Below are 19094 nucleotides of genomic sequence, written 5' to 3' on the forward strand. Positions count from 1 at the left end.
CACTGCAGCCACTCAGGAAATGCTCTAAACTTCGAGTATTAAGTGTTTTCCTATAATGCATTGTTCTGTAAAACCACATCCCTGAATTGAATCAAATCTCCTCTTATTTCCTAGTTTACTTCAAATTTGATTTATTTCTACACTCCAAATATCTGCTGAATGTTTAAGGAACAAACTGCTGAAACAGAAAAAACAACAAGAGAAAAGACCACTCTGTAATGACTGGGCTAATCGAACTTAATTTCATAAATCAATATCAGTGCGATTAAATTATATCTGATTAGTTTATAGAAGCAGAGAAATTATAAAAGATTTACACTGTAATTACTCAGTGACTCGATATCCTGGAGCTTAAGCTTGACATCCTCAAGACTCCCTATGTTCCAAAATAATTTTTTTATAATGTAAATTCTCATATTTGAGCCTTTTAGCTAGAAAAATAGCAATAATTTAAATGATGGCAGCTCTAAAATGGCCTCAATTATTCTTCAGTGATTTATCAAAAAAGACCTGATTTCCAAGGCTAAAGTTTCAACTTTTAAATGAATGTTTTGTAATCATTTGGTTGTGTGATGTTACAACGGCACGGACAAAATGATCACAGCCACGTGTAAACATGTTGCAGTTTCATTGCGTTTGATGGCAGGCAGCAGGTCTGCGACCGCTCGCAGTCGGCTGCCATCTTGGAAGAAACTGCAGCAAACAAAAAGAGCAGCAACAAAACGCAATCAGACCAAAAGCGGTCTGTGAACGGTTTGGAATTCAGCAAGATGAAGGTGGCAGTTACATGCAATTAGATCTGTTTGTGACAACGTGGCAGTGATAACCAATAGAGCTGCAACAATTCAAACTCTACTGGTCGTAGAATTCATTCAGAAGTTCAGCAGTTCCTCTACAAGCAGTGATGCTGTGAAAGTACACAAGTGCTCAGCATCCTCGCTCTTACTGTCTATGAATATAACAGAATAAAACCAGTTAGAAACCACTTGAGTTGGGTCCACTGATGAAATGTGTTGCAGATGAGTTGACTGACTGACTTCCCTAACACCGTATTCGTGTCCCTTTCACCTCCTGGTGCTCCCTTGAACCTCCCTACCAATGGATCAACCCGGTGGCACCGGACCTCCCGACTAGGTCTTACATCCCGGTCACTCTCGATCACGCTGACTCTGTCTAACACCAGCTCCACAGCTAACGAGGCCTTCTTCACCTCCCAAGTAGGGATGGGTACCGGTATCCGGTGCCATGATGGCACCGGTTCTGACATAAACGGTAGTAACCAGACCGAAAAACAACGCACATTTCGGTGCTTTTTTTTCCTGAGCTGTGATACACTTTAGATTCTAGCCAATCATTTTACGTTTCCGAGGATAGTAGGCGGGCCCAGGTACGTATGTTGTTTTAGAGCAGAGCTACAGATTAAAAACGCCCAAGGTGAAGCGGTCAAAAGTCTGGCTGTACTTCACAGCAAAAGATGCAAACTCAGCAGCTGCAACAAGTGCTTTAAGCTGATACTGTGATACTGTCAAAGGAGGTAACACCTCAAATCTGATGAAACACCTGGCAACGCATAGCGAGCCGAGAAATGTGCCATATTTGATAGCTTGCTGTGAGACCTCACACCGAGCGTATCTACTGCGGGTGTGGTGCCTGTTATCGGACCCGGAGTTAGCAACATCCCCCAAAAACCCGAAGAGGACAGTGTAATTTACGTAAGTAAGCTAACCACATTATTACATTAATGCATGTAAGGTGAACTAGCAAACACCATCATAGCTACATGCGGCTGTCTTCTTGTTTGATGGCAGATACTCCCTTCACCCTGGACAAAAAGGCTAAAATGACCAAAGAAAAAGTGGAAAACAGTTAAACATGAGAGGTTTTTGGACAAAGTTTGTGTTTTTTCCATTGTTTAAGCTGCTTCCAGCCAAGAGTGATACCATATATGCCCCATAGCTGCAGAAAAGGCTAACATTGTTATCTTTTTACAAAAAAAAACAGCTGAACATGAGAGGTTTTTGGACAAAGTTTGTGTTCTCCATTCTTTAAGCACCGTTTAAGCACTAGCATCGTTTCAAAAGTACCAGTTTGGCACCAGTATCAGATAAAACCTAAACAATACCCATCCCTACTCCCAGGACTTGTTACTTGTGACTGAAACTTGGCGTATTTCTGTTGAGTTAAGCCCATTTTCTGAACTCTTCAACCTTACCGTCATTTTTTCCATTACCTACAGATAACTGGTCACGGTGGAGGTCTAGCATCTGTTTTCAAAGACAGCTTTAACTGCTGGCAGCTCACAGATGATGTGCACTGATGTGAAAACGCATTTTTATTAAAACCGAGCCTTGACTTGATTTTTTGTCCGTCCGTTTTTCTACATTGTGTTATTTTTTATTGCTTTTGCTGTCTTGTTGTACCACACTTTTGTCAATGCTTGTTATTTTTTAACAAGCTTATAAATAAACGGACTTGACTTGACTCAGATGGCAGCGGTTTGAAAACTTTCTCTAAGAGAGTGACTGCGACCAGTCTGAGTCAGAGTGTGATTGATGGCAGACAGGTTGCCTCCCACCAGGCAGCCTGTGCAATCCCCTCGTAAAGCACTCAAAACCCGGACAGCGCTCACAGTCGTTCCCCAAATTAAAAAAACATCAACAGAATCAGCAGCAACCATTGATTTTTTCCACTTCCAAGAGGGTTCCCACCTTTGCGGGTGTTCATTCTCCACCATATACAATCACAACACTGCAAAGTTTATTATGTAGAACTTAATCTGATTTGTGGTGACACCTCCCTGACACTTCACACTGTCCCCAGGATCTCAATAACATTTAATCACGCTATCCTCTGATGTTTTGGTCCTAATTCTCTTTAAACATCAGAGGCTCTGCTCCATTGTTGTTTCTACACCATGCAATTTGATTTCTTTTATCTTAATTATTGCCTCAAACAAATGTTCTGTCCTCTTCGTTCAGGGTCAGAAAGTTGTGGGAAACACAGCTGCTGTGTCTCCATCATGAAGCTACAGCCAACACTTTTGATTCATTTGTATTAGCGCGCTGTATATATAGAACAGGGCACAGGGTCGAGCGCCTTTGAAATTTTTGGATGAGCCAATGAAAACAAAGAAAGCCTCAAGGGAAGCCTTAGAGAGTTCATCAACTCTCGTTGTTAGCGATGTCTCTGAGTAGCTCCTTTATCAGAGAGTAACGTCTCTAATTAGATTAAACAGACAAACAGGCACCTATTGAATGTGTGCACGATCACTCGTTTAGGCCTCTCTCTAACGCTTATTTGGACTTGTGTTGATCTTTGTCACTGTTGGACAATAAGCTGGATGTCTTCTTAATTAATTTTGTGTGGTTCCATTACAGCACTGTTTACATTCATTTCTCCCCACCAGTACAAACATCAAGTAGTGTTTTTGATGTATCTGACAAGGATCCATTTGATCTTACTGTAATGTAGAAACATCCAAAACCAACAATGAGCTAATATTACTACTAAATGCGTAACCAAAGTCTATGAAACCCCCTGTTGTCCAAAAACTACGACAAACTGAGCCACACTGTTGCACTGGGTGGCATGCTCCCTTCATCAGAGACTCGACTTTAATGCGACTTCGTATTTGGTATAACATCCTGCTCCATTACAAAAGTACAGTTTGTTTTTAGCCCTACAAAAACAGTCCCAAACAAATTACCTTTTACTCTTGAGCCAGCTGTTTAGAGAAGTTCTGAGTCCTTTTTATTCATTTCATCTATTAACAGCAGACTCCAAGACTCTGAGATGACATTTAATTTGTTTAAGAGGTTTAGAAACATTTCAAAACACAATAAGTTTTGACATGTAAAACATACAAAACTGTAAAGACGAAGATTGTGATCATATTGGTAAATGGTAAATGGTAAATGGTCTGTATTTGTATAGCGCCTTTACTAGTCCCGCCTAGGGACCCCAAAGCGCTTTACATGTCCAGTCATCCACCCATTCACTCTCACATTCACACACTGGTGGAGGCAAGCTACAACTCATTTAACTCATTTGTTCAAAACATCATAATTTAAAAAAAACAATCTAGTTGTTCCTCAGCTTCCAAACAAACACTGCTGAGTAACGAACAGAGTCACAGTGGGAATCAAAAAATGTGTTAAAGAAAATGTTGGACGTCTGACTGCCAATCTGCTTCCCCAGAGTCAGAGAAGTGCTGGACTGAGGGTTTGTGAAGATTAGATCCAACAGCACAAGATCAGGTATCTTAGAAATGATTATACAATCAGAAGAACGATGAATTATTCAGTGAGAAACAGAGACTTCCTCGGAGACATGCATGTCAGTGGAGAATGGTTCAGGAGGATAAAACACACCAAAATCCCCAAAAAACCTCGAGGATCTGAAGAAATACTAAGAGCACAGAGGACACCAGAGTCGTTGCTGAACTGTCCTCCGCAATAAGTCAACTAATCTTTATCAAAGACTCCCCGTCCAGACTTACAAACAAACAAGAAATCAAACAAGCCCTGAAAACAAATAAAAAACTAAATAAAGAACAAAAAGACAGCTGTAGAAGTATCTGCAGAGCAGGGATTGGTATAGGGTGGTATTATGTTTTATACCTGACAAACACACAATGATTTGATTCACCCCCCAAACACTCTTGGAGAATTTAAACACCAAAAAAGCCAAACATTCCTGACATGACAAGAAGCTCTGCACAATGCAGTCAGACCATGCAGGGATACGTTTCGTTATCAGGTCTGAGTAGTCTGCTGGTGCCCGTGCATTCGAAGACAAGACTGTTTGTTCCAGCTTATTTGGGGTAAGACAAATAGCTTCATAACACCAGCCTCAACATTTCTTGAGGCTGGTGTTAGCAAATATTTTACAAGCACACCAAATATTGACATGCTTTCATAATGGCTGTAACACGAGACTCTTTTATAATAGCTGTAGTCTTTGCATTGTGCACATCTGGATGCTTATCAAGTGCGGTGAGATATGCAAACTCAATCTCAATCTGTTTTACTGACTGCTGATGTATCGCTGGCATGCAATTCTCCAATCACTTGTTTGACTTGTAGTTTCTTACAAGGGGAAACGGGCGATCACACCGCAGCCACTAACGGAAAACTCTGAACCACAAAGTGCCAAGTCAGCACAGAACTCACCGTTCAACACCGCCATAAACACAGATGTGCACGCACAGACCCGGCCTGCTTCCATGTATCTCCGTGCACCCAGGGACACGGGCTTTCTCTTTTTTCCATTATGTCTTTTGTTTTGGCTGAAGAACGTGCAGCTTGCTTACAGCTTGCGGTCTTCGCCCTCGTGGTGGCCGAGCTCGTTTGGCGATCGATCTCCACAACAGCTACAAGCACAGAAGCTGAACAAGTTTCAGAATTATACAATTATTTTAAGGCTCTCGATAATACAGATCAGGACTGTTTAAAAACAGTTGTGACAAGTCTTTTGTTTTTTATTATTTTGGGTAAAATGTGGCCTTCTTGGGGGGTCTGGTGACCAACAACATTAAACTGATCCCTCTGAATGTCTGTGGCGTCTGAGTAACATCACGGGAAGCCCGATCCTCACTGTGACAGTAGATTTAAGAACAACATTTTTCATACTGCGGATAACGTTCCCATGCAGCAGCTTTTATGCAAGTCTTTGAATCACTGCATTTACAGTAACAGATTTTAACCATGCCACATCTGGGTTTGATTAAGACAACACATCTAATGTGAGTGGATGGCAGCTTTTTTCTCTTTGCAGCTGCTGCAAGCTGGAAACGATTTGAGCTGTAGTGGCTATCTGTTCCTGTTGTTGTTGTTGATGTTTTTCTCTGCTATTTGTTCCCAGGACTGACCTGAAATAAGACTTAACTTGGTGCTTTCAAGGTTCACCACATTCTCCTCAAAGGGAGTTTTCTATCTGCGCCACATTTCAAATGTGTCCATTTACAATCATTTAAAACAAAACCTGTACTTCGTTCATTTATCAGTTAGAATATGTTATTATTTTTGGCTTGAAAGTTTCACTTTTTATCCAGTAAATTTTGGAAACTGTTTGTTCATCCAAATTTTGTGCTAAAATTTGAACTGCCGGCCGTACTTTTAGCTAATAAACTTCTTTTAATTAATCATTTTACCTCGTTAGTTTAGCTATATTTGCTAAACCCAAAATCCAATTTCTTCCTCCATACCTTTATCTTTTAATTTTACCTCCTACCTGCAGAACTAGATAATAATTTTTAAGCTTTTATTAATAATTTTTATCATAATTTTCTTTTTGTTTATCTGACATCTTGAGCTAGCAGTTTCAGTTGTTTATTCATACTTCAGCATTACATTTATCATTTTAACTGGAGATTTTATATCAAGTATGTGAGCCCGTTCTCACTCCTGAGGCGTAACATGGCGACGTTTTGTCACGTCCCGCGGCGTTCCTGAGGAACTCGAAAGGAGACCTTCGGCGTTCTTATGGTACGCGGCGGGTTATGGCTGAAATCCAGTGCAATGACGCTCCCGCAGTAATAGACGTTTCAGCCCTGTATCCCTAGCCCTAACCATAACCTTTTTCCTGACCTTAACCAAGACTTTAATTATGTTAAATAGCGTGTTTCTAAGCGATTTGAAGAAAAAGAGCGAACGTGTAGATTGAGTCCATACGGTTCTCATTTTTCCTCATTTTTCCGAGATCATCATTTAGGAATGTGGTGGGTAGCCGAAAACGTAATATGTTGAAGATTTGTCACCTAGCCTAAAATGTGACGCTTTGGGAGTGAGAACGTGTTGAGTATGTTTAGCTAACAATCCGTCCATCCATACTGTTGACCTGATCTTGACCCTTAAATTTGCAATTTTGTACATTTATATACAACATTACAAAACTTCATACAATATAAACAATTTTAATATTCCGTGTTCTGTATATATTTCCACTGTGACAGTGTTGCATAACTACTTGCACTTTAAATTCTTGCAAAGGAAGCATTTCATTGCCCTGCGTAACCACTTGTTTTGCCGTGTATATGACAATAAACTTCTTGAATCTTGAATCTAAGACCAGTTTTAAAGCTACATTTATCTCATTTGCACAATTTTTGGCAATTTTTTGACTTTGGAGTCTTATTGTGTATTTAAATACTTTATAAATAAATAAATACATCGGTCTAGTGGCTATCTTTTTAGATAAATGTCAACTTTTCAAAACTGTTAAGGTCCACTCAGTTCTTTTTTCTCCTGCGTGATTACTGAGGCACTTGTGCGCCCAGCTGTGAATCAGTTATTTACCAAACAAACCTGTGTGTGAAGGCTGGTAGAGGGGAGTGTTAGCTGCATCTTGGAAGACAGATGTGCATCTCAATGGATTCTCAATGTGGTCCGACGTATCTATGGTTCCCAGAAAACACTAAGGTCCTGGACCAATATTAATACACACAGCAGCAGCAGCAGCAGCAGCTGCAGGCCAGGACAGGTACAGTTCACCAGAGTCATTTTCAGTCATTATCTCGTCTGGCTTTGCTTCTCTATCTGTATTTTCAGGAAGTCCAGCTTGGGACAGTAAATTCCTAAAAGTTAAGAGCGTGATTTACAGCCCTACCACTGGCACATGGTGTGCTGCCTTTTTGGAGGACTAGGTGGAAACCCGTAACTTATTAAAGTGATCACTTTAGAGCCATTTTTTCACATATAGCCCCAAAGCTCCCTCTCTCCAGATGGGCCCCATTCTGCAAGCATCTGGAAGTTCGAGCCTTATTTTCTTCACTGAAAAACTCGAGCCACGTGTGCTACCCTGAAGGTGAACTCTCCAAGATGTTCCTTTACTTAGTCTGTTCCTCCGTGCTTTCCCAGCAGCGTCGCTAGACTGAAACTGTTTCAGCCCCCACAGGTGGTGCCATTAATTCACTTTGTTTGGCTGCCTCACGGCTAACGAAAGATGAAAGAGGGCTCTGCAGAATGTGCTGTAGTTAATTGAAAGCCCTGGCATGGTCATCTGCATTGTGCAACACATTTGTCTCTTGGGGCTTCGTGCAATGACACACTCGTATCTGTTTAACGCAGCAGGAAGACGGGGAGCAAAGAGGAGACGAGAGCCAGAGTCGAGCCACCGCACAGGACATCCTGGGCAAACAACACCGTGGGAGGGCAAACGCCGAGGATGGCAGGAGGGAGAGAGGGTGCGGGAGCCTGTCATCTTGTGATGGTGTTCACGACTGGAGGAAACCAAGTCGAGGGGAAACTGTTAACACTTTTTCTTTTTCGGGATGCCCAGAGGCAAACAGAAGCAGCAGGAAACACAGCAGGTTGTCTGTGAGTCACTGAGGATTATTTTTCCATCACAGTGAGGATTCTCCAGGCTTTTCAACTACTGCTGGAAATTACTTTCAACTATTTACCAATTAACGAGCAAGCCAAGAGACCACTTTTGTGGTTAACACACTGCAAACTCAAAAGCTACCGCTGAGTATCTTATCAGCACTTTACTGATTATTACGTCTGTGAAGATAGCAGGCTTTTCTTATTACTTTTTAACTGACTGCAAATCTCTGGTTCATTATCATCTGTCTGCAGCTAATAACTTCAGCTCTCCAGCTCTTAGATTTTCATGCACAGGGCAAAAGAAGCCCCACAGGTCCACTCTGCCTCTGCTCTGTCTTCACTCATTATGGCAGAGCACCACAGGAATGAAAACTGAGACAAACAATAGGAAGCAGATAGGAAACATCTTGTACATCCAGGGCTGCGTCTCTATGCTCGCTTCCTGCGGCATGTAAACAAAATAAATTGGAGTTAGAAAAAAGTGTGACACATAAAAGAGAATCCTTGAAAGGTGTCATCAGACCTGCTGCTCTCACATTTTCCAACAGCAAACGCCACTTGGCTTCTAAGCGTCCTTTTTCCCCTCAAAGAACTCTTTTTTCCACACAGAGCTTGTGTTGTTTTGAATAATGGGTATGCTGATCATCTGTCATCTTGTCTATTTTGGGGCCTAGGTTTGTATTTCAGAAGTGGCCTGAAAACAAAGTAGAAGAAGACAATACGTCTCTCATAAAGCGCAAGATGGACGAGTCGGAGCTTAACACAGCTGGTGGAGTGGATCTGGGTTTGAACTCAGGAAAAGCATCGAGAGTTGTAGCAGTTCGTGTCCACGTGGTGCCAAGCATGACATAAAGGCCATTTGTTTTTCACATGCAAACCTCTCATCTTGCATGGTTAACCCTTTAAAGCCGGTCAGAGCAGCACGCTCTGTTTTGGTAACTACTTTTTAAATCCCGGTAGCTCTGCAACCACGTGAGCTAGCGCAATAATTTTTTTTGCATATGAAACCGGAGGAGTTGTACTTACATCTTATGCCATCAGCTTGTCCTCGGTCACAGTTTCTTCCACATATAACTTTGCAAAAACTGCATAAAAAGCACTTGAAGCAACAAAAACATAATATTCCAGAAACACGCTTTGCCGATCCGATCAGCTGTTCGTAACACTTCCTACGTTGGAATAGACGTCAGCACGAACTTTTGCATGTCCACCATGTCCTGCCCGAAACCGGAAGTGACGTCATTTTCGCGGAAATGTATTTTTTTTTTTTTTTTTTTTTACCATCAGGGCCTCATAAGCCTATACTGGTGTTTCTAAAAGTTATCTTTGACTTTATGACTTTCTGTGTCGTTTCTGGGATGCTTAGGACTCATATTGCACTGCTGGAAATAGTTTATCTTGATGCATATGCTGCTTTTTTGCAAATTTGCATTGTAATATTTATTTTTGTTTTTCCTGCAGTATATAAAAATTGGTGTATTTCAAAAATAAAACTATGAAGACACTCAAAATAAATTTCCTGTGGTGGGAAACTATTTTGTGCAACTTTTTTGTATTTACAGTTTTGAGGGATAAGCCTCTTAAATTTCTCTAACTAGAAATATATGTTAAAAAAGCAAAAAACGATTTTCAATTTTTTTGTAGTTTATTGCACTTTTTTGCAATTTATGTAATTTTATGCACTTAATGCATACATATTATTAAAATCTGGGCTATAATGGTTGTATTGATGTACAGCAACTTGAAATGCTCCCAAAAATGGCTCCACAGCATGTAAAAATATAATATAAGCTCTGGCAGACTTGGTTCTATGGTAGGTCTTAAAGGGTTAAGTCATATTTTCTCTTATGGCTGACAAAATAAACACTGTCTGCCATCCGCACGGCTGATTTCAGCGGCTATGAAAACAAACAATAACAAAAACATCACAGCAGTGGAGACAAAGAGCAAGAAGCCTCCTGGGCTGTGAACTTGGGACCATATTTCTTCTAATTCTACATCTCAAGTTTCACTTGGTTCCAGCCGTCCTGCAAAGACAGACACCAACAAAAGCCCACGAAGTCTTAATGAACAATGTCTCCACGGCTGCTCCACCCACCACCCAGAACAACCACCCACATAAGCAACTTCAGGAAAGACCCTCACCACAGTACAAGTAGTCTGTGGTCACTCCATCAACCCGCCCCTGGCTCCTCCTTCATTTCCAGCTCCAAACCCCTCGACCTCTACTTTTTATAACTGGTTATTTGAGCCGAGGCCCAATGAAGCTGTTCCGGTGCCAGAGCAGAGCGAGCGACCCAAACCCCCTGAGCTGGAGGGCCGCGCTCCAATCTGCTCCAAATTATTTGCGCGGCTGCAAAGCACATGGGGTTGAAAGCCTTATATAAGCCTGTGGTAGGAATATTCAACCAGCGTCACCTTCTTTTCAATTCCCTTTGCTCTTTGTCGTTTTCCTGACGACTATTTTTACATCAAAAATAACTTTTTGAAGTTCATACAGGCCACTTTTCACATCTTCTGAACTTTAGTGGGGAATACTCTGTCGCCAGTGCGTAAAAGGGAGAGCATGAGTAGAATAGTGATTTAACATAATCATAGACGGTGCTTTTAATGATTTATGTGAACATGTTTAACCTCAATCTCTGGAACTGCTTGAGTGGAAAATGTAGTATTGTCTGTGAAGGTTCTCAGTCATCCAGGTCATCGTAGTCAAAGGAGCTTGCAAAGAAAAGCGTCTGGACTTCTTTAAGTTACTTGAAGACGTTTCACCTCTCATCCAAGAAGCTTCTTCAGTTCTAAGGTCAAATGGTGGAGAGTCCCAGATTTAAACCTAGTGGGAGTTTCCCCCCACAGAGGGACAAAAGGACCCCCTGATGATGGCCTACTTGTTGTTCCTAGAGTATTTAAAAGTAGAATGGGAGGCAGAGCCTTCAGTTTTCAGGCCCCTCTTCTGTGGAACCAGCTTCCAGTTTGGATTCAGGAGACAGACACTATCTCTACTTTTAAGATTAGGCTTCAAACTTTCCTTTTTGCTAAAGCATATAGTTAGGGCTGGACCAGGTGACCCTGAATCCTCCCTTAGTTATGCTGCAATAGACGTAGGCTGCCGGGGGATTCCCATGATGCATTGAGTTTTTCCTTTCCAGTCACCTTTCTCACTCACTATGTATTAATAGACCTCTCTGTATTGAATCATATCTGTTATTAACCTCTGTCTCTCTTCCACAGCATGTCTTTATCCTGTCTTCCTTCTCTCACCCCAACTGGTCGCAGCAGATGGCCCCGCCCCTCCCTGAGCTTGGTTCTGCTGGAGGTTTCTTCCTGTTAAAAGGGAGTTTTTCCTTCCCACTGTCGCCAAAGTGCTGCTCATAGGGGGTCATATGATTGTTGGGTTTTTCTCTGTATCTATGAAGCGCCTTGAGGCGACTTTTGTTGTGATTTGGCGCTATATAAATAAAATTGAATTGAATTGAATTGAATTGAATTGAATTGAATTGAATTGAATTGAATTGAATGATCCTCTAATCGACTGAGCCAAGGTGTGAAACTGGGTCTGGGTCCCAAAATGTAGTATTAAAATAATGTTATAATGAATTGACTTCCCAGTAATAAAAATGTGAGGCATAATGGAAATTATTCAGCAAGACATGAACAAAAAGAACTCAATTAATCAATAAAAATTAGAAGAAAACTTCTTTAGTTTCAAATTCTCAAAATTCAGAACAAATCCGCTCTGAAGAAGCTATTTTCAACCACTTCTGACCACAGAAACTGGTCCTGGTCATCATCCAGGCAGAAAAACATCCTGACACTAAAATTCCCCATTATTGGTGGTTTGCACCAACACAGCACCCATCGCTCTGCCCTACACTGGCATCATTTATTAAGCCTAACAGATCCACAGTTAAGTTCATAACTTGCAATTTTCTGATGGCCATGATGTCACCCATTTCAAACCTTCACTTTGACATCTGCCTTTATGAAATTAGAGACTAAGTGTTGCTAGTGAAATGCAGACTTAAGCCTCGATTCTCTGTTACAGACAGCGGGAGATAGCACAGCGTATTTGTTGTATTGTTATCTGAAATCTCAGCAGACCAGTCAAAGACAACAGGCAGACACACGAAATCTCAACGTCACGTTTACATCCCTTTGACCCAAGAAGACTTGCAGATATGGAAAGTAATCAAAGTGTTATCAGTGGACTAGAGAATAAAGTGAGCAGCCCACTGCTTAGTTTTCTAATATGCGCAAACACAACATTGCACCAGTCTGCAGACATGTTATTTCTACTGGAAGTTTACGAGGACTGACTCGCTTTTGGAGCCAGACTCTAGAGGACGAACTCGTTTGTAGCGCTTTCTTTATTTCGCAGCCACAGAGGTTTCTGCTTAAGGCGTACATCGCAGTGAGAGCCATGACGATATTATTAAATCGCCTCATGAGTCCACTGCACCCAGTGCAAAGAGTCACACCTACAAATATCTGCAGTAAATGTTGTGTGATGTTGAGATATATTTCATATAAGCCCAGGTAAAGTCAGGGCAGGCTCCGAGCATCAGTGTGCAAAAGACTAATCTGCGAGCGTGCACGTAACTCTATATGGCAGCAGCCGTGCTTCGATGGATAACGCAAACAAAGCCTTCAGACTGTGATGTTACATTGTGGTGTGTGGCCATCAGGGATGGAGTGACATTCAAAAGACAATGTGCAGACACTCTGGCTGCCCCATGCAGTCGCACAATAAATTTTAGAAAAGCCCAAGCACCGGGGGATCCAGTAACTTAAACCGAGCCCCTTTTTTTCTCCAGTTCCACTTCATCTCTTTGTGTCTCTAGCCGGTGTCATCTCTAACCAAAACAAATCCAATAGCCTGCCTGAAATCAAGTCCTCTCCTGGACAAACAGATGTGCAGTCAGCCGGATCTCCAGCTGTCAGACTGGAGGCGATTTTTGTTGGTTGACCGGAGAGAAAAAATGGGTCACTATTATGCCACTGATAGCCGAAACAGTCTGCAAGAGGGCAGACGCTCTGTCAACCAATGAGGACTCCATATGAGGGCACGGAAAACAAAGACGCCCCATTTCAGTTCGTTTTTAACAGGCAGAATATAACTTATTGATTAAATATGAGCTTTAAAAAGGAGCTTTTAGGAATATTTGTAGACACGCAAAGTTCAGTCTGCAGTCGGAGACTTCCTGAGGTGTTTCAGTTGCCAGAGCAGATGTGAGGTCAGGAGTCCAGACCAGGTGGCTGAGATTTACTCTGATAGTTAATCATATCTCGCCTTCCATGCAGATGTTTATGAGTCGAAAGATGTCAGGGCCCCTTAATCAAAAAGCTTTTCATTCACAAGTCACAGACAATAACTGCTGGATTTACGGTGATTTACGGTAAAGAAACGTGCATTTTGTTTCCAAAACAGTGCGCATGCATGTGCAGGAGTTCCACATTTCAAAGCTCTAAACTATAAACATGTCAATTTGTCATCAAGCCACGTTTCCACACTGGTTTCTCTTTAATCCAGTGGCTCAGCTAGTGACCTCCCGAAATGTGCTGCGCTCTCTCCTTTTCAGTGTAATCAAACTCCTTTTAATCAACTCTTTCATATCAGAGTGCTATAAACATCCATTATTGTGTTACTGACTTCACACATGCCCAAAAGAAGAGAAACAATCCACAGCACCCGCTCACATCTGCAGAGAAAACACTCCATCTGCCTCATCTGATTAACTTCACTAACAGGACACGAACGCTGACTCACACACCATCACATCAGGATGTGCGCGCTGTACACACACGCAGCACTAATGGCTGCAGCCACCTTGCCGCCACGTTTCACTGGCTTGAATCACGGCTCCTCTGTGACCCAGAGGTGCTCCAGGACAGGGATTAAACCTGAACGGCTTAATGAAGATCAAAGAGAGCAGAGGAAGAAGAGAAAAGAGCAGAACTACTCCCAGCAACTTCCTTTGCGAGGAATTGATGGAGGAAACGTGCCAGACGAGCAGAGCTTTTTTGAGTCACGCTGTCTCTTGATAGTAGTTGGAAAAGTTTTCAAAGCAGAGGCAGAGACGCCAAGAAAAAAAAACACGCCCGGGAGGAAAAGTGTGCAAGTGCACGAAGCGGTGACACAACGCCAGCAGTTCATTTAAACAAGTGCTTTAATTAAAAAAGAAAAAAGAAGGACTGATATGTGACAGATGTGATGTGACTGGAGGTTTCTTCCTGTTAAAAGGGAGTTTTTCCTTCCCACTGTCACCAAAGTGTTTCCTCATAGGGGGTCATATGATTGTGTATTATTGTCTATCTGCCTTGAGGCGACTGCTGCTGTGATTGTGTTAAATAAAATTGAACTGAATTGACAGTTTGTATGTAGGACAAGAATAATCTTTTCTGATGAACAAACTTATAAATACATACTTTTAGAAAATAAACTCTCTAATTTTATCTTTTATTTTCAGGTAGCATGTTGTTGCAACCTGTTTGTATCCTATTGGTTGGCAACTTTTCTTCTCTACCAGTCAGACCTTATAAAAGGTGCAGTACTGACTATCCATTAATTTAATTTAATTTAACATTGATGTTTTTGGACACCAACAGAAAAGCCATCCAGTTCTGGGTTCAAGCCTTCCTGAGATTTCCTGGGGTTTGAACCCAGAACCTTAACAGTCTGAGGTTACAGCGATCACTGGTTTACAATAAAGCTACAGAATGGGACTCGTCAGGATCAATTAAATGCTTCTCATTCTACTTTAATACACAGTTAGACCTTAAAATCCAAGTTTCCTTCTCTCACCCCAACCTTCTTCCTGTTAAAAGGGAGTTTTTCCTTCCCACTGTCGCCAAAGTGCTGCTCATAGGGGGTCATATGATTGTTGGGTTTTTCTCTGTATCTATGAAGCGCCTTGAGGCGACTTTTGTTGTGATTTGGCGCTATAGAAATAAAATTGAATTGAATTGAATTGAATTCTTTACATATCTGGTTAAACACAGGCTGCCTTTTCATATTTCATCTTGTGTTACAAATATTGACCAACAAATGTGGACCTTCAAAGGTATTTTATGTCTAATAATCAATCACAAGTTTGAGTAGATTGTTCCAGTGTAGTTTCCAAAGCTAAGTGTACACGATGCATTTCACATGAATGAAGACAAAAATGTCAAAATGTGATTTCAAATCAACAACAGCAACCACATAATTCAGCTCCAACAGACGACTTTACTGTTGGTGATTATGATCGAACATAGAAAATACATTCAGGACATAGAAACGTGAAATCTTATTTAGAGGACAAGTTCACTAATAATGTTCAAATGTGTATTATGTTGTAATGTAGCAGTATGAAAGATTTACGGGAGATTTTATTGAATATTGATGCGCATTATCTGATGAAAGCAGCCGAAGTATTCAAAGAAATGTAAAGACGCGTTCAGAAACATGAATAAATGAAAACACGACCAGTAAAAGTACCAAAAGTAAAACTCCACGAATATTATACTGCATATTCTTAAATTATAGTGATCTATAATCGGCATTTAACTGAATGAATTATTTAATTTATACTTTTTTTATTTCATGAGATTAATTGACGCTTTCACCGTCTGTGGTGCAATAACAGCACATGCCGACACGCTACGTGTACGAGTAAGCAATTAAACAAAGGTGGATTCATTGACAGGTCAATAAGCAATAAATTATATTTGTTTAGTTTAGTGTTTGTTTGTTTGTTTGTTTGTTAGTAACAGCTTGTTACTCACCTTGGCATCCAGGAACACGCAGACTCTCTGCAGCTGAAATATTTCACCTAAAAAGCGACTTCCGAGGACGAAACTGTGAAGAAAAACGGCGTTTGCTTTAGAGCCCATACACTTAGAAAAATCTTCAAGCCGGATAAACATTCACAAGTGAGAGAGAGAAAAAATAACGAGAGCAGTTTCTTCCAAACGAGGGAGGGTCGTAAAGTGGAGCCAAGGAAAGTGGAAAAACTGTGACAGCGAGGGGACTGAGAGAGGAGGAGGGAAGAGGAGGAGGGATAGGAGAGAGAGCGGGGGGAGGTCTGCAGGGAGACTGGGAGTTGTTTTTGCCTTCGGTGGGCCTCCAGACCTTGATGTGTAAGTGTGTGTGTTTTGGAAATTTTCAGGAATAAGTGCTCCAGAGGGATAATACCTGGAAAAAAAGTAAGTTTAGCGTGAGTGTGCAGGTGGAAAATACAGCTCAGATAGATCGTTGTTGAAATCAGAAGAGTTTCAGCAGGCAGCAAAGATGGTGAAGACGTGGAAGGTCGGGGGCAGGGGTTTGATGAAGTTTCAGCTGGTGCATGACAGATGACAGAATCCAGAATTAGTCTAAAATATGTGAATTGATCCATGAAGGATTGAGTCTGCTGATCTAACCTCAAGTGTCAATTCTTCACGATTTTCTCATTGTTCAGAAACACACAATAGAAATGATCATGCTTTTCACACATAGACTGTATACAGATGATGAACCTAAACCCAGTGACGTCACCCAAGATGCTGCCATGTCAGTTTTATGGTTCCCCAGAAGTCACTATAGTTGGATGGCAGTGTGAAGAGTTAAAAGCTGTCGCTAACACTCGGTGTGATCAGACAAAAGAGCCGAGAAACAGAAACCAGGCAGTTTGTCACATGTACTCATTCATATGGTATACTTGTACAGCTGCTGTTACTGCTGTTATTGTGTATATATATATATTTATATTTCTTCATACATTCTTATATATTTCTATACTGTGTATTTTGTTGTACAGTTATTTTATTTTCAACTTAATTTATATATTTTATCTTATTCTTTCCCAGTTAAATTTACCCTTCATTCTAATTTGTGTTGTACAGTTATTTCATTCTTAACTTAATTTTTATATTTTATTTTATTTTATTCCTTCCTAGTTAAATTTACCCTTTTTAATTTTCATATTTATTTCCTATCTTATTCATAGCCTTTTCTTTTTTCTTTAGGTCACGAGCAGTTGTCTAAGCATTTCACTGCATATCGTACTGTGTATGACTGTGTATGTGACAAATAAAATTTGAATTTGAATTTTCTTCAGTATCTCCGACTCCCTGTGAATGAACTGAAAGTCCAAGAAGTCACTGCTTTGTTTGTTTTCTGAATTTTAAAAAGAAAATCAAACTAAGAGCTTCTGTCTGCTGTGAGATAACCACCTTCACGTGCAAGTCTCTGGAATTGTATATGAAAGAAATTACACATTGACCAATATGTTATGTAAAAAACATAAATAAGATTTTTGATGTAATAAATCTACCTCTCCCAAAATGTTGGCAACTATTGTAAAAGAAAAAAAAGTGTTTTTGTTATATAACTAATATAAAGTCGATAGCTTTCCAGATGTGCAGAGGATGGATTATGTATAAATTAGACTGAGGATGCTGATGATGGCGATGTCAGACTGACAGCATGAAAAGCACTGACAGTGGCTGCAGTGGACACACATCATTGTTTTATCCTTCAGTTTACAGTTTGCTCTTCTCCACAGCTGACTGAATGACCAACTACAGCACAGGCAAGACTGGCTGTTTGTCACACTGCCCCCTAGTGGTACCGCATATATAGACTCTGCACATCAATGCAAAACATAATGAACAGGCAGTTTGTGACATTTACTCATTCATATGGTATATTCTTCAGTATCCCTGTCTGCCTGTGAATAAACTGAAACTGAAAGTCCAAGAAGTCACTGCTTTGTTTGTTTTGCATTTTGAAAAGAATCAGACTAAGAGTTTCTGTGTGCTGTGAGGAAACCACATTCACAAACCGTTTAGCTGTACGTGCAAGTCTCTAGCATTGTATATGAAAGAAATTACACATTTGCCAATATGTTTTGTAAATAACATAAATAAGATTTGCAGTGTAATAAATCTAGTCATCAGGACTGGCTTCACTTTTGAGAGTCGGGATGTTCATCCATCCTCTATAAATACTGTGTGACTGATCAATTCCTTCTGCAGTATTTGATGGTTAATAAATTCCTGTGTACGCATCATATAACCACAGTTAAATGGCCTGTATTTGCTTTACTAGTCCCTAAGGACCCCAAAGCTCTTTACACATCCAGTCATCCACCCATTCACACACACTGGTGATGGCAGCTACATTGTAGCCACAGCCACACTGGGGCGCACTGACAGAGGTGAGGCTGCCGGACACTGACGCCACCGGGCCCTCTGACCACCACCAGTGGGCAACGGGTGAAGTGTCTTGCCCAAGGACACAACGACAGAGCCACGTCTTGAGTCTTGAGCCACGATCGCCACGGTTAATGGTTACATGTGACGAAAAAGAAACCACCTGAACAATCATAAACAGATTTGTTTCTTTTATGTGTTGAACATGTAATACAGTGAACATGGAAACATTTTATACTTACAGTGTAAAGTTACAATCTGCACAAATATATTCATACATAAATATGTACAAAATAGATACATTTGCAAATAAATGTGTAAACATATAAAAAGCATTAAAAAGTATAAAACAGATTAAAAAGTAAGTTTTTTCTTTAGCTTGGAGTCAAACAATAAATGCTGAGTTGAATTCTCTCCTTCCTTTTTCTTCTATTTTTGACTCTGTCTTTTGGGGGTCACCACAGCAGATTTCACCCAATCCCTGACATCCTGCCCGTCACACCAACCCTCTGCATGCTCTCCTTCACTAAAACTATCAATCGTCTCTGTGCGCTTTCTCTTTGCTGCTGATTTTTGGAGAATCTTTGTGTATCTTTCAGG

The 19094-nt window shown here is 40.8% G+C and overlaps 1 protein-coding gene across 1 annotated transcript in view; it reads right to left on the reverse strand.

Moving 5' to 3' along the window:
* pear1 (platelet endothelial aggregation receptor 1) overlaps positions 1 to 16291 on the reverse strand; it is a 71380-nt gene extending 55089 nt beyond the window's left edge. Inside the window, exon 1 of the mRNA XM_087848510.1 lies at positions 16086 to 16291. Within this exon, the coding sequence (XP_087704636.1) occupies positions 16086 to 16093 (8 nt within the window). The 5' untranslated portion in view covers positions 16094 to 16291. The remainder of the gene's footprint in view (positions 1 to 16085) is intronic.
* Positions 16292 to 19094: the final 2803 nt, after the last annotated feature.

This window comes from Neolamprologus brichardi, chromosome 11 (assembly GCF_056152115.1).
Source record: "Neolamprologus brichardi isolate AB-2024 chromosome 11, ASM5615211v1, whole genome shotgun sequence".
Taxonomy (NCBI): Eukaryota; Metazoa; Chordata; class Actinopteri; order Cichliformes; family Cichlidae; genus Neolamprologus; species Neolamprologus brichardi.